Source organism: Phaethon lepturus, unplaced genomic scaffold (assembly GCF_000687285.1).
Source record: "Phaethon lepturus isolate BGI_N335 unplaced genomic scaffold, ASM68728v1 scaffold32086, whole genome shotgun sequence".
Taxonomy (NCBI): Eukaryota; Metazoa; Chordata; class Aves; order Phaethontiformes; family Phaethontidae; genus Phaethon; species Phaethon lepturus.
In genome coordinates this window covers 2,997-16,613 of record NW_010547399.1, presented here as the reverse complement: position 1 = coordinate 16,613, position 13,617 = coordinate 2,997, and the positions used below count along the sequence as shown (strand labels likewise).

General features: G+C 58.9%; 1 protein-coding gene across 1 annotated transcript in view; it reads right to left on the bottom strand.

Annotated features, from left to right (window-relative positions):
* Positions 1–1,048: 1,048 nt before the first annotated feature.
* C3 (complement component 3) overlaps positions 1,049–13,617 on the bottom strand; it is a gene marked incomplete at its 5' end in the record, with an annotated part of 15,038 nt that continues 2,469 nt past the window's right edge. Inside the window, 31 exons of the mRNA XM_010289639.1 lie at positions 1,049–1,190; positions 1,436–1,571; positions 1,978–2,061; positions 2,336–2,422; positions 2,621–2,710; positions 2,946–3,051; positions 3,405–3,494; positions 3,877–3,964; positions 4,197–4,248; positions 4,342–4,492; positions 4,944–5,102; positions 5,562–5,725; positions 5,841–5,991; positions 6,130–6,225; positions 6,406–6,565; positions 6,643–6,718; positions 7,005–7,208; positions 7,297–7,383; positions 7,793–7,859; positions 8,161–8,373; positions 8,455–8,594; positions 8,942–9,027; positions 9,360–9,471; positions 9,854–10,054; positions 10,544–10,615; positions 10,823–10,952; positions 11,030–11,191; positions 11,609–11,803; positions 11,899–12,111; positions 12,865–13,011; positions 13,277–13,392. Of these exons, the coding sequence (XP_010287941.1) occupies positions 1,049–1,190; positions 1,436–1,571; positions 1,978–2,061; positions 2,336–2,422; positions 2,621–2,710; positions 2,946–3,051; positions 3,405–3,494; positions 3,877–3,964; positions 4,197–4,248; positions 4,342–4,492; positions 4,944–5,102; positions 5,562–5,725; positions 5,841–5,991; positions 6,130–6,225; positions 6,406–6,565; positions 6,643–6,718; positions 7,005–7,208; positions 7,297–7,383; positions 7,793–7,859; positions 8,161–8,373; positions 8,455–8,594; positions 8,942–9,027; positions 9,360–9,471; positions 9,854–10,054; positions 10,544–10,615; positions 10,823–10,952; positions 11,030–11,191; positions 11,609–11,803; positions 11,899–12,111; positions 12,865–13,011; positions 13,277–13,392 (3,977 nt within the window). The remainder of the gene's footprint in view (positions 1,191–1,435; positions 1,572–1,977; positions 2,062–2,335; positions 2,423–2,620; positions 2,711–2,945; positions 3,052–3,404; positions 3,495–3,876; positions 3,965–4,196; positions 4,249–4,341; positions 4,493–4,943; positions 5,103–5,561; positions 5,726–5,840; positions 5,992–6,129; positions 6,226–6,405; positions 6,566–6,642; positions 6,719–7,004; positions 7,209–7,296; positions 7,384–7,792; positions 7,860–8,160; positions 8,374–8,454; positions 8,595–8,941; positions 9,028–9,359; positions 9,472–9,853; positions 10,055–10,543; positions 10,616–10,822; positions 10,953–11,029; positions 11,192–11,608; positions 11,804–11,898; positions 12,112–12,864; positions 13,012–13,276; positions 13,393–13,617) is intronic.

Here is a 13,617-nt window from a genome sequence, read left to right as displayed (position 1 = left end):
ATGGGCCCAGAGAGGCCTATACAGTCCCCTGTGTCCCTGTACACCCCCCACGGGCTCTTGGCGTGGTCGCCTATGGAATCCCCACAGCCCCGTCATCCCCTATACGCTCCCCACGATCCTGTGGTTCCCCGTTGGGTCTTCGCAACCCTGTTGTCCCCCACAGGGGCCCCATAACCTCATTGTCCCCTATGGAGTCCCCATCATTCCTTACAGGGTTCCCACAGCCCTGCCATCACCTATGGAGTCCTTACATCCCCTATGATCCCCCCAAGTCCCTGTTGTCCCCTATGGAGTACTCACGTCCCCTGTAGAGGCTGCATGCCCCTGTTGTCCCCTATAAAGTGCCCACGACACCTATGAAGTTTCCACAGCCCTCTTGTCCCCTATGGTGTCCCCATGACCCTGTCATCTCCTACAGGGTCCTCACAGCCTCAAAGAGTTTCCATGACACCGTCATCCCCTATGGAGTCCCCACATCCCCTATGGGGTCTGCACAACTCTGTCATCACCTACGGAGTCCCCATGACCCCTGTAGAGTCCGTACAACTCCACTGTCCCCTATGGAGTCTTCATGAGCCCTCTGGGGTCCTCACAACTCCATTGTCACCTACAGCATCCCCATGACGCCTATGGAGTCCCTACAACTGCCTTGTCCCCTATGGAATCTTTGTGACCTTGTTGAGTCCTACAGGGTCCCCACGATCCCATCATACCTCACAGGATACCCATAGGTCTCTCATCCCCTACAGAGTGCCCACTGCCCCTATAGTGTCCCCCATGGCCCCATCATCCCCTATAGAGTCCCCACCACGCTCCTGTCCACTACAGCGTCCTCACAACAACCGTGAAGGCCTCACCACCCTGGTGTTCCCTACGGTGTCCCCATGACCCGCTGTCCCCTACAGCGTCCCCACGTCCCCCTGACACCCCCCCATGCAGATCCAGAGCCACGTTGTCAGAAAGCACTTTTTTTAACCCCAAAATAAAAAGGTGGGAGGGCAAGAGGGGGCAGCAAGGCGGGGGACACCAATGGGTGGGGGGCAGGCGCTCAGGACGGACACCCGAACATGGTCATGGCCTCGGCAAACTCAATGAAGTCCTGGCAGAGGGATTGCAGGTCGGGTTCCTGGCATGCGACCTCTGAGGGCCATGCCTCCAGCCACGTGTCCTTGCCGATGAGGTAGGAGAAGCTGGAGACAACAAAGGGACAGAGGGGACATGGATCAGAAGGTGGGGGGACAATGGGGTGCACAACCCTGTATGAGACACTGGAGAATCTCAGGCCTGGGGGGATGCGCCTGTGTACTTGGGTGTTACTGTCACCATGTCCATGTGTCTCTGTGTCCCCATGTCCCATCTAGCCATGTCCCCGATGTCCCGTGGCCCCAAAGACGTGGCCCCATCCACGTCCCCACACGTGGCCCCATGTCCCTACCGGCCGCCGGTGACCCACAGGTCAGAGGCCAGTCCCCAGAGCAGGTAGTCCTGGCCGATCTGGAGCCTCAGAGAGTCTCGGCACTGCCGGTGGCTGATGAAGGTCCGGTTGCTTCCTGCTGGGTCCTCATCGGTGCCTGTCGCAGGGGAGGACACGCAGGTGATGTGTCATCTCCACCCCAACACAACAGGGACACCCACTTTGCCATGTCACACATTGGGGACTCTCAAGCCCCAGCGAGACACTGGCGTCCTTGGTGGCATCAGCTGTGGGTGACACCCGTTCCCTCCAGTATTCCCCAGCACCCTTGGGCATCTCCACCCTTCGTGGATGGCCCCAGCACCCTTGGGTGACACCAGCCCACCTGGGTGACCCTTCCCAAAAGGTGTCCCCAGCACTGTTGGATGATGCCAACCCACCCGGGGGCCCCCAAGCCATCCAAGTGGCACCAACCCACGTGGGTGGCCCCAGCTGTCCCCAGCCCCAGGTGACCACCTCATCCCTCAGGGTGGCCTTGTCCCCCACCCCTGAGGTGCTCGTACCCATCTTGATGACAGAGAGGACGGTCATGATGTAGCTGTCATGGGATGGCGACGCCTCTGTTGCCATCAGCTTCACCTTGTACACTGGGGAGGCAGATGTCACCATGTCACCCCCAACCCTAGACAGCACCCCCACTCCATGGTGGCCCCTTAGACAGGTCCTCTGTCTCCCCCTTTCCTCCCCATGTCTCTCTACATCCCCCACCTGTCCTTCTTGTCCCTCCATGTCCCCCTGTCCCCTCCTGTCTCTACGCGCCCCTCACGTTCTTCTGTGGCTCTCCATGTCCCCATCCATATCCTTTGTGTCCCCTCTATGGGCCCTAACTCCCCCCACGACCCCACGTCCCCCATGTCCCACCGTAGTCAACGCCCGGCTCGCAGGCGCGCTCAATGCGTTGGTTGACGGTGATGGGGGCATCATGCTTGTGCCGCATGAAGCAGTTTTCTGTGGGGACATGGGGACACGGCCATGACAAGGTCTATTGTGGTAGTGACATGTCCCATCATGAGAGGGACATGTCTCCATCACAGTCATGATACATCCCATCTTGTCAATCACACGTCCCGTCACGGCCATGACGTGTCCCATCATGATAGGGATGTTGACCCAGTCAGTCCCCATGTCCCTGTGTCCCCATGTCACCTTCAGCGCAGCGGCACACATCCCCATGGCAGATCTTGCTGAGTTGCCCACCGTCCTTGTCCGGGTGGTAGAAACGGGTGCAGCGGTCATCTGCAGGGACGCAGGGACAGGAGGGGACATGAGGTGAGGGGGGACACAAGGGGAAAGAACCAGCAGGACACATGGGGACAGAGCAGTGGCATGTATGGGAGAGGGTCAGCAAGGGATACAAGGGGACATGGGGGGACATGGTGACACAGGCATGGGGAGAAGATCAGCAGGGACATGGTGGGACAAAGGGACACAGAGGGGACCTGAGAGTGACACAAGGAGACATGGGGCGCACCAATCTTGTAGTAGCTGTAGACGGTGACAGCCGCAGGCTGGATCAAGCCCACCTGGAATCGCTGGTGGGCCTTGAAGGAGAAACACTCCTCGGCCTTGTGTGAGATCTGGGGATGGGGACACGGGGACGGCAGTCAGCACCCCCACCTGGCCCCGTCCCCATCTGTGTCCCCATGCTGTCCCTATCCAAGACCTGGACCCATCCCTGTCCTTGTCCCCACCCCTGAGACCCTTTTCCTGTCCCCACCTCTGTCCCTGTCCATGTCCCCAACTTCATCCCCATCCATGTCCCCAACCCTACCTGCGTCCCCATCCCTGTCTCTGTCCCACCTTTGTCCCCAGATTCATTCTCATACCTGTCCCCATCCTGTACCTGACCATGTCCCAGCTTCATCCTATGCCCATCCTTGTCCCTGTCCCCATCCCTGTTCTATCACGTCCCCATCTCCCATGTCCTCACCTTGTCGAGGTAGATGACGAGGTTGCTGCGGTCCGACGGCGCTTTGTCGATCTCAAACTTGGAGATGTACCTGTCCACCCCCTCCGTGAGCTGGGGACAGGGACACGGTGACACCCGGCATGCAGGACATGCAGGGACACGTGGGGACATGCAACCGCATCAGGATACAGGGATGTGTGGGCACAGTGACGCTGGCCACAGGGGACACACGGGGGCACGTGGACATGGCAGGATGCAGGGGACTGGCAGAGATGTGGGGACACAGGGGGACATGGGGACGCAGGGACAGTGACACCAGGGGGCACGGCGACACATGGCCGTGGAGGGAAAGACAGGGACACAGGGATGCAGTGCCACAGGGGTCATGGGGACACAGTGGCATACAGGGACACATGGGGATGGGGGGGACATGACGGCACAGAGATGTGAGGTTCCGTGTCTCCCCTGGGTCCCCCCAGGTCCCCACACTCACCCTCTTCAGGTCCTGTAGGTCAGGCGAGAAGCCCGTGAGCATGGAGACATCAAGGATGGACATGGTGGCATCTACATCATCCAGGTACCTGTGGGGACAGGGCTGAGACCACCCACCTGTCCCCAATTGCCCTATTGTCCTCAGCATCCTCATCCCCGATGTCCCTGATCCCAAGGATCCCTGTGGGACAAGGTGGGGCTGAGCCCTGTTTGTCCCCAAGGTCCCCATGCTTTGCCCTGGTGTCCCTGTCCCCAGTATCGCCATTCCCCTCCCTATCTCCAACATCCCCGATGTCCCCAAACATCCCCAGCCTGTCCTACCTGGCGCAGATGGTGATCTTGACGGAGCGGATGACACCGTCCTGTTCCTTGCCTGTGGGGGGACACAGGGTGCCATGGAGGGTACCCATGGAGGACACGCGGAGGGATATAGGGAGACGTAGCGAGGGCATGCGGTGGGACTCACCTGTCTTCACGTCCTCCACCTGCACCCGCAGGTCAAAACTGTCACACTTGTTCTCCTTCTCGGGGACCTTGGCATTGTAGATGGTCACCACTGTCATCGTCCCCTTGCCCGTGCCCTCAGCTTTCACTGTGAAGTCCTCGTTCAGCTTGGTCTGCGGGGAGATGGCACGTTGGGGAGGGACAGGGACATCCCCTGGGAGGGACATGGAAGGAATGGGGCATCCTAGGCATGCGGGATGCAGGGAGGGGGTGTAGAAGGGACAGGGACATCCCAGGACACAGAAGGGACAACAGCTTTGCAAGACACAAAGGGGACAGGGACATTGAAGGACGTGGAGGGACATGAAGGAGACAGGGACATTCCAGGTCACAGCAAGGGAGGAGACAAGGTCAGAGATGGAGGGACATCCCAAGCCTTGGAAGGACACAGAGGGGACATGGAAGGGACAGGGACACCCATAGTGAGGGGACAAGATTGTCCTGGGACATGAAGAGACACGGACGGGACAGGGCCATCCCATGGACAGCAACAGCAGGGCGATGGGAGCTGCATCCCCACGGTCCTGATAGTGACAGTGACAACGGCAACAAGGACGCCGGTACCTCGGCCGACCGCGCCACCAGGGCATTGCGGTTCTCGATGCGGTAGGTGATGGCACTGGCACGGCGTGGCAGCAGCACCGACACGTCGAGGTTGAGCTCGAGCTGCCGCGGAGATGAGACCTGGTACTGGGCCAATGCTTGGAATACCAGGATGGTGGCCTGCAGGGACACCTGTGTCACCAGGGCTTGGGGACACCAGCTGGAGCATCCCCAAAGCCCCCTGGGTGGCCATGAGCCCAGGGTGACCCCCCAGCCCAGGGTGACCCCAAGCTCTAGGGCCACCTGAGATCACCTGGAACACACCCTTGGGAGTCTTACAGAGCAGAGGTGTCCCTCATGGACAGGACAAATCCCTGAGGGTCCCCAGGGTCCCGAGGTGTCCCCAGGGTCTGGAGGTGTCCCCAGGGACAGGCCTTTTGGGCTTTCTAAAGCCCTTGAGATCCCGTAGGACCAGATGTGTCCCCCAAGAGGACATGCAATGTCCCTGGAGTCCCCAGGGCCACAAGGTGACCCCTCAACCCCCAAAGCAGCCCTCAACCCCTATCTTCCTGTCTCTCTTTCCCCATGGCAGCGGGTGCCAGGACAGCACCCACAAGTGCCAGGGAGTCCGTAGCCCACCTGAGTGGATCCATAGCCACCACCAAAGTAGTTCTGCTGGGCAAGCCAGCGGGCCACCGGCCCCGTCAGCTCCGGCTTCTCCATTTGCACCAATGCCAGCAACGCGTAGGACGTCCCCTCGATGTTGTAGGTATGTGCGTTGCGTTCCTCCCAACGTTTGCCCTCTGGGGGTGACATCGGTCCCTCAGCACCCTCTAGGGATGATTTCTCCCCCCACCAGGTAACCCATAATTACCTCTTCCCCCCACCCCAGTTTTGTCCCCCCTGACAAAATGTCACCTTTGGAAAACTTCATGAGAACTTTCTCGCTTTTGAGTTTCCCTGTCAGGGCCAAGGCATAGGAGGTCAGGGCCACCGTGTAGGGTCGGGTCAGTGACTGGTACCTCCGGGCAAGATATTCGGCAGCTTTGGTGATGCTCCCATCCAAGCTCTGGGCAGAAAGGATGGTAAATTTGGAGTCTCAGGTGGCTGCTATAAGGGTTGGACACCTGATCCTGAAGCACTGTCCTTCTATGTGATAGGGTGTCTCCCCCTCTCCCCACGTGGGGTTGAGGACTGGGCCACTCACATTGACATGGTCCTTGCAGATCTCCCGGGACTCCTGCAGCGCGATGAGGACAAAGGCTGTCAGTGACACCTCGGGCTCGGCACCCTGGTAGCCTCCCTGCGTGACAAAATGGAGGAGAAAAACCTCAGGATCGTGGTTTTCACAGCAAACTGTCCACCCAATGCTCGTCCCTGTCACCCGGCAGAGTCCTTTCCCCACAGCTCATTCCAAAAGCCCATCCTTGAGCCAAGAGGGCTTTGGCCACCAGCAGGGACAGGGTTTGGATCCCCCCCATACCACCATCTCCTTATGGATGACAGGAGCATCTTCTTGGAAAATCCCGTCTGGCTTCTGCTTCTCCAGGATGAGCCATTTCACGGCACCACAAACCACCTCGGGCTCAATGTCTACCAGCTTGATGGCCATGGCAAAGACTTTGGCCACGTATGCTGTCAACCTGGGGACAGCAGGATCTTAGCATCATATCTAACCCTGTCACCTGGACCCACGTGGTGGTGGCAACATGACCCTCACCAGGTGCTTGATGGGCGGTTCTTGAAGGCGGCGTAGGAGCTGTCAGGTTTCCGGAAAGCAAGTTGTTGGGTGTAGCCTGGTGAGGAGATGGTGGTTGGCCAACACAAGGAGCACCTCAGGGTGGCTTCAGGCCACCAATGCCCTTCAGCCATTGACCAACACAAGGAGCACCCAGCCAAGCTAAGGTAGCTTTAGGCCACCAACTCGCCCCAGAGAGCATTCCGGTGCAAACCAGTAGCCCTAGAAATCCCCAATCTTGTAGCACCCATCCCATGTCTTCTTCAAAGGTGCCGGTTTCTTCAGCACCTTGGATGAAGGCAACATTTTGCACCCCAAGAGAGGAAACCAGGGGATGCTCCTACCCTTTTTAATCAAGCCAATGGCCTCAGTGCGGCGGTCAACACCAAAGCTTTCCCACTGCAATGTGCTGTCCAGGTAGTGGGTGGCAATGACAGTGGGCGTCATCCCAATCATGTTCTGCTCCCCGCAGCCCGCTGGTGTCACGATGAGGTGCTTCAGCTTGTTCCCATCGATGGCTTTCTCCACCATGATGGACACAGGGTTGCCTGGACCAGAAGAAGGAGACACGTCAAGGCAGGAGTGTCCTGCCCCCTCCCAGCTTGTCCCCATGAGTGTCCCTTCCCCTGTTCTCACCTTGGATGCTGACTTTGGTCTCCGACTCAGTGTTGGGGACAATGTCCGAAATGTTTGATGCCTTCACCTTCTCCTCCTGTACACCATCTGTGGGGCAGGGAGGACAAGATTGAGATGAGTCACCCCAAATCCTTCATGTCCTCCCCCACCATGAGGTGACCCACATCTGCAGCAGGATGTCCCTTGTCCCTCAAGATGTTTCAGAGCCATACCAGGATGTTCCTTCTCCTTCAAGATGTCCCAGCTCCATAGCAGGATGCCCCAGACCCACTGCAGGACATCCCTCATTCCCTGAAATGTCCCAGCCCAATAGTGGCACGTCCCTTGTCCCCCCAAGATGCCCCAGTCCTACCTTTGGTGGTACAACCTTCATCCCCCAAGATGTCCCAGACCCACAGTGGGACTTTCCTTGTCCCCTGAGATGCCTCAGATCCTTCCCTCAGTGGGACATCCCCGTGGGGCTGAGACATCCCCAAGACCAGCCAGGGCAACTCACTGATTCCCTTCGTCTTTGGGTCCAGCTCAACTATCTTCACCGTCTTCTCCAACCTCATCCCTTCAGGCTGCAGAGGCAAGAGTTCAATGCTCAAGGTTGGGCTGCTTTTTGGTCCCCCCTTCCCAACCTCTCTGGGTTGTCCAGGAAAGGTGTCCCAGTGTAAACCAGCACGCCCAGGTCATGGGACAAACTGAGAGCCCCGGGAGACCACACTTGAGCATCGTTGGGGGAGAATCCTTCATCCCTGGGTACCAACACCAGGAGGAAAGTGGAGACAGGGATGTCACAGGAATATCGTGCTGGGGACATCTCGGGGATGGAGGTGGCACCATGTAGTGGAGACGCCATCAGCAGCAATAACCACTCACCACAACTTTGAGCTTCTTCTTGACACCATCAGACACGAAACTGCCCCGGACGGCTGCCTTCACCTCGATGTCATGCAGCCCCAGCTGCAAGGGCACGATGACGAAGGGCACGGCCCACGATGACTGGGGTTTCAGGCTGAGGATCTGCTGGTAGCGCACCTTGGAGGTGGAGGCACTGCACAGGGCTGGGTTGTACATCAGCTCTACGCGCACCTACAGGGCACAGAGATGTTGACCGTGGGGTTCACGTGGCCACAGACCCCCCAGAAGCCCAGGTGTGGGTCCCCTGCCAACCGTGATGTCATGCATCCAGTAGTTGTAGAGGATGGCACGGATCTCCACCTGCTCGTTCCTCACCACAGAGTAGGGTAGGCGCAGGTCGATGAAGAATTCCTTCATCACCGTGATCTCATAGGGGTCAGCCACGCACAGCCCTGCGGGGTGGCCCCCAGGGACATGGGGTTCAGGCTTATGGGCTTGCTGGGCCCCTCGTGTCCAAGGGACATCCTCGAGGCTTTCGGAGGTCCCCCAAGTCCCATGGAGTCCTCCCAAGGCCTAGGAGATCCCTCAAATCCCAAGGACTGCCACCAAGCTTTAGGGAATCTCCCCAAAGTTTGGGGCACCTCTCCAGTGGTATGGAGCCCCCTTAAGATTTTGGAGATCCCTCAAATGCCAAGGAAACCTGTCAGACTTGAAGAGATCCTTCACATCCCAGGGAGTGCCCCCAAGGTTTGGGGGATTCCTTTGATCCCCAGGGACACCTTCCTACTCCATCACGTACCCTTGGTCTGTGAGAGGCTGACAGCCAGGACCTCCCATGTGGTGATGGAATCCTTCAGGTACACAGGCAGAGTCTTCGTGGAGATTCTGGAGAGGATGGGGACAACCAAAGGGGTCATAACTGGCCCCATGCCAGGCGAGGGAGGTGTAACCAGCCACCAAGCTGGAGTAGGAGGGGGTCTGTTCCCCAGGCTAGACCAGGGGGTTGTAGATGGTCCCTGAGCTGGACCAAGGTATCATAGCTGGTCCCAAGGCAGCACCAGGGGAATCAAAGGTGGCCCTTGTCTGGACTTGGCAGAGATCATAGCTGGTCTCCAGACTGGCCAAGGCGGTGGTCCAGAGCTGGACAGGGAGGAGGTAATGATCCCCAGGTTGAGCCATAGGGTGGAGGGGTGGTGGGACAAGGGCACAGGGCTCACCCCAGCTCATTGGGCTGCTCCGTCAGCGGCTCCACCTGCCAGAGCCAGCTCTCTGGGAAGAGGCTCCGTGAGGTGATGTCCTCATCAGCCAAGAAGCCATCGTCTACCTCACCTGGGGAGGGCAGCATCCCTCTCGACCGTGGCCTCAGGGGTCCAGCCCCTGAGGAGAGCCAGAATCACCCCAGCATCATCCAAGCATTGCCCTTGTTTTGCCCAAGCATCATCTAGGCATCACCCAACTTTCACCCAAGCATAGCCCGACCTTCACCCAAGCGTCGCCCAACAACAATGCAAGCAACACCTGAGGTTCGCCCGACCTTCACCCAAGCATCACCCAATGATAGTGCAAGCAACACCTGAGGTTCACCTGACCTTCACCCAAGCATCACCCAACGACAACGCAAGCAACACCTGAGGTTCACCCGACCTTCACCCAAGCTTCACTTAAGCTTCACCCAAGCCCGCCATCAACCCCACCATTGCCCAACACTTGCTTCGAGCCAGCTCAAGGTGGAGCTCGCGCTGCTTCTGGTCACGGATGCCCTTGATGTAGTTGCAGCAGTCAAGGAAGGCCCGGATGCAGGCTTCTCCATCCTGGATGTAGTTGGTCCGATGTTCACAGCTGTGGCCCATGGGGTTTTCCTTCATGCCATCCTCACAACACTTGCGCAGCATCTTGTCCGTGTACTCAGCCGCTGCCAGCACCAAGACACCCAATTAGCACCCAGTTCCAAAGCTCCTGGCCTGAGGGCCATCAGGGACATGGGACACTCTGGTGTCCTTTGGGATATGGGATGCTGTGGTATCACCAGGGATATGGAACACTGGTGTCCCTCAGGGACATGGGACACTGGTACTCGTTGGGATATGGGGTGCTGTGGCATCACCAGGGCCATGGGACACTCTGGTGTCCTTTGGGATATGGGATGCTGTGGTATCACCAGGGATATGGAACACTGGTGTCCCTCAGGGACATGGGACACTGGTACTCGTTGGGATATGGGGTGCTGTGGCATCACCAGGGACATGGGACACTGGTATTGACTGGGACATGGGATGCTCTGGTGTCCCTCGGGGATCTAGGGCACTTGGCATCTTCAGGGACATGGGACAATCTGGTGTCCCCAGGGACACAGGACATTCCAGTGTTCTTGGGGACATGGGACACTCCCAGTGCCACCTACCCTTGGTGCCTTTGTACTCGATGAGCTGCAGGGAACGGCGCTTGCGTTTCGCAGGCTGGGGACACTGGACCTCTGGGGACAGAGAGGACACAGGTCGGGACCCCACAGTGTCACGGCCCCAAGCCCAGGTGTCACTTCTTGACATCGGTTGTCACTTCCTGAAGCTCAGGGGACACATCCCCCAGCCCCAAGGTGTCACATTTCCCCGTCCTTGAAGTTCCACATCCCCATCACCAAGGTGTCACCCCAGGTTGTCCCCGTTCCCAGCATGTCCCCTACCTGGTCGCTGCGGTGTGGTGATCTTCACGTTGGTGACCAGGCTGAGGCCAGCATCAGCAAAGACACCCACGTTGTCCCTCCCGCTGCCCGGGGTGCAGCCGATGTCACTCTTCTCCACTGTGTCCCAAACCTGCAACCAACAGGGGACAGCCATGACAGCCACTGCAACTACCCTGGGATAGTGGGGACGGGTACCCGGGCACCTACCTTGGACTGGGTGAGCTTGTTCTTCTTGCTGAGGACGAAGACGCCCTTGTCCACAGCCACCAACCCCACGTGGGCATTGTGGTCACCCTCGATGCGCAGCCGCATGGGTGTCCCCGGTTCGTGCACCCGGTTGTCAGCCTCAGTCGCTCCCTTCACCACCAGCTGCCAGGGACATGGGGTGGGCAGGTCATGTCCATGGGGTGCCAAAAAACCCCTTCACCACAGCCCCAGGAGCTGCCCCATGGGGGTACCCCAACCTCACAGGGTGTTGGAATCCTCCAGGGGTAGCTGATGGCTGTGTCCTCCACCATGGAATATCTGGACCATCAGTGGGCCACCTGGGCTACCTAAGGCCCCCCCGTGAGATGCCCACATCCCTCATGGGCTATCCAAATGACCTAAGTGACACCCAATCCCCATCACGGTCCACCCAAGCCCCTCAAGGACCACCCAAGCCCTTCCAAGGGCCCAATCAGGTCCCTCAAGGGCCACCACAGAGGTCACTCAAGCCACCTCTAAGGCCCAGCCAAGGCCCCCAGGGGTCCCCCCCGACCCCTGGGACAGCGGGGACACACTCACGGTGCCCATGCAAGTGTCCTTGACGTCAACCCAGACTGAGTCGGCGACAATCTCACCGGGCATCACGTAATAGTATGCCACAATGCGGAAGGAGGGGATGAGCTCAGCCGTCACTGGCAGCGACATGGTGACCAAGCTCTGGCCAGCCTCGTGCCGCTGTCGCCCCACGCGGACGATGCGTCCCTTGCTCATGATCTGCAGCGGGCAAGGAAAGGCAGCGTTGGTGGGAACCTGGACAGCCAGGTCCCCAAGATGGGGGCAGTTGGTTGGCAGAGGTCAAACGCGCTCACCAGGTAGGTGAAGTACGGGACGGAGTCACGGACGGCATTGCTGTTGCTCTTGAGGTGGAAGTTCACTGCGAGGTTGTCACCAGGCTGCACCTCGGTGGCCCCCACAGCCAGGTGGAGGAGATTGCCGGAACCACCCTGGCTGCGGTAAGCTTCGGCAGTCATTGGCCGTGAGGCCTGGCGCTCAGGAGGAAGCCCTGGCTGGTCCGTCCGCACCTGTAACACAAGGGACACAGTGGCACTTGATCAACAGGGAGAGGCGTGGACCTGGGCAGGGGTCAATGTGGAGGTCTTGGCCATAGAGGTCTTGGTTGTCCTGGTCTCCCTGACACCTGCTGCCCTGGTCCTTGGTCAACCTCATCATGTCTGCTACCCTGGATGTCTTGACCACTCCAGTCAGCTCAACCACCTTGGCCCCCCTGACATTGGCCACCCTGAACATCTTTGCCACTCCTGTCCCTCGACCTTGGCCATCACAGTTCTTGGTCACTGGTGAATCATGCTGACCCTGGCTGCAGGCCACCATGGACAACTTGGCCACTATGGATACCTCTGCCAGTCTCCCTGACACCGGACATCCTGGTCCTTGATCATCCTAGATGTCCTGGTCAACCCAGCTGTGTTGGCTGCCATGGTCCCCCTGACACTAGCCATCCTGCTCCTTTGTCAACGGTGACCAGGATAGCCCTGGTCCTTGATCACTCTGGACATCTTGATCACCACAGTTGTCTCAGCCATGCTGTTCTCCCTGACCTCGGCCATCTTGCATGTCTAGGCCATCCTGGTCCCTTGATCCCGCTGTCCTGGCCCTTAGTCAATTGTGACCATGCTGGCCATGGTCCTTGGTCATCCTGGACATCTCAGCCACCTTGGTTGTCTCAGCAACCCCAACGCCCAAGTCACTTTAACCACCCCGTCCACCTTAGCCGCCCCAGTTCCAAGGCCACCCCAGTACCTATCCCCACTCACAGTGATGGGGACGGAGTCCTTGTTGGCCGGCATGTTGAGGACCAGCTTGGCTGTGCCATCACGCTGGGTAGAGACGAGACCCTGGAAGCCATCAGCCTTGACAGTGACACGCGGAGCCGGGGACTCATCTGGGTTAGTGACGTAGACCTGCAGGGGATGCGGTGTGACATGAGAACATTACATGGGGACATGGCATGAGGGACAGGTCACCTGGTGCCATCCAGGTGACACAGGGACATACCACATTGCCCAGGCCCTCTCCAGGTGAGACAGTGATATGACATGGGGACAGGCCCTGGCCCCCAAGTTTCCTCCACCTACAACGCCCTCCCCCCATCCTGACACTGGGGACCCTGGTACCATGGGGGTCCTGGACAATGCCACCACCATCCCTGTCCCCAGATGCCATTACCGTCAGATCGAAGGGCATCCCCGGCTTGAAGTACTTGGGAGTGTGGGTGAAGTGGATGGTGTACGGGGACGTCACAATGCGGATGCCACTGCGCTGCGCCTCCACCATGTCACTGCCTGCAGTGGCCACGGGAATAGCCAGTGTCACCCGGTGCCAAAGGTAGCCCTTGTCTGACCTTGGGTGGCCCCAGATGTCCCCAACCCCACTTGTCCTCATCCTTTGCTGTCCCCAACCCCACATGTCCCCAGCCCCATGTGTCACTGCCTCCCTCCATCCCCCATGTCCCCACATGTGCCCAAGTGTCCCCTCACCTACCCAACTTGTTGAGGACTGCGACAGAG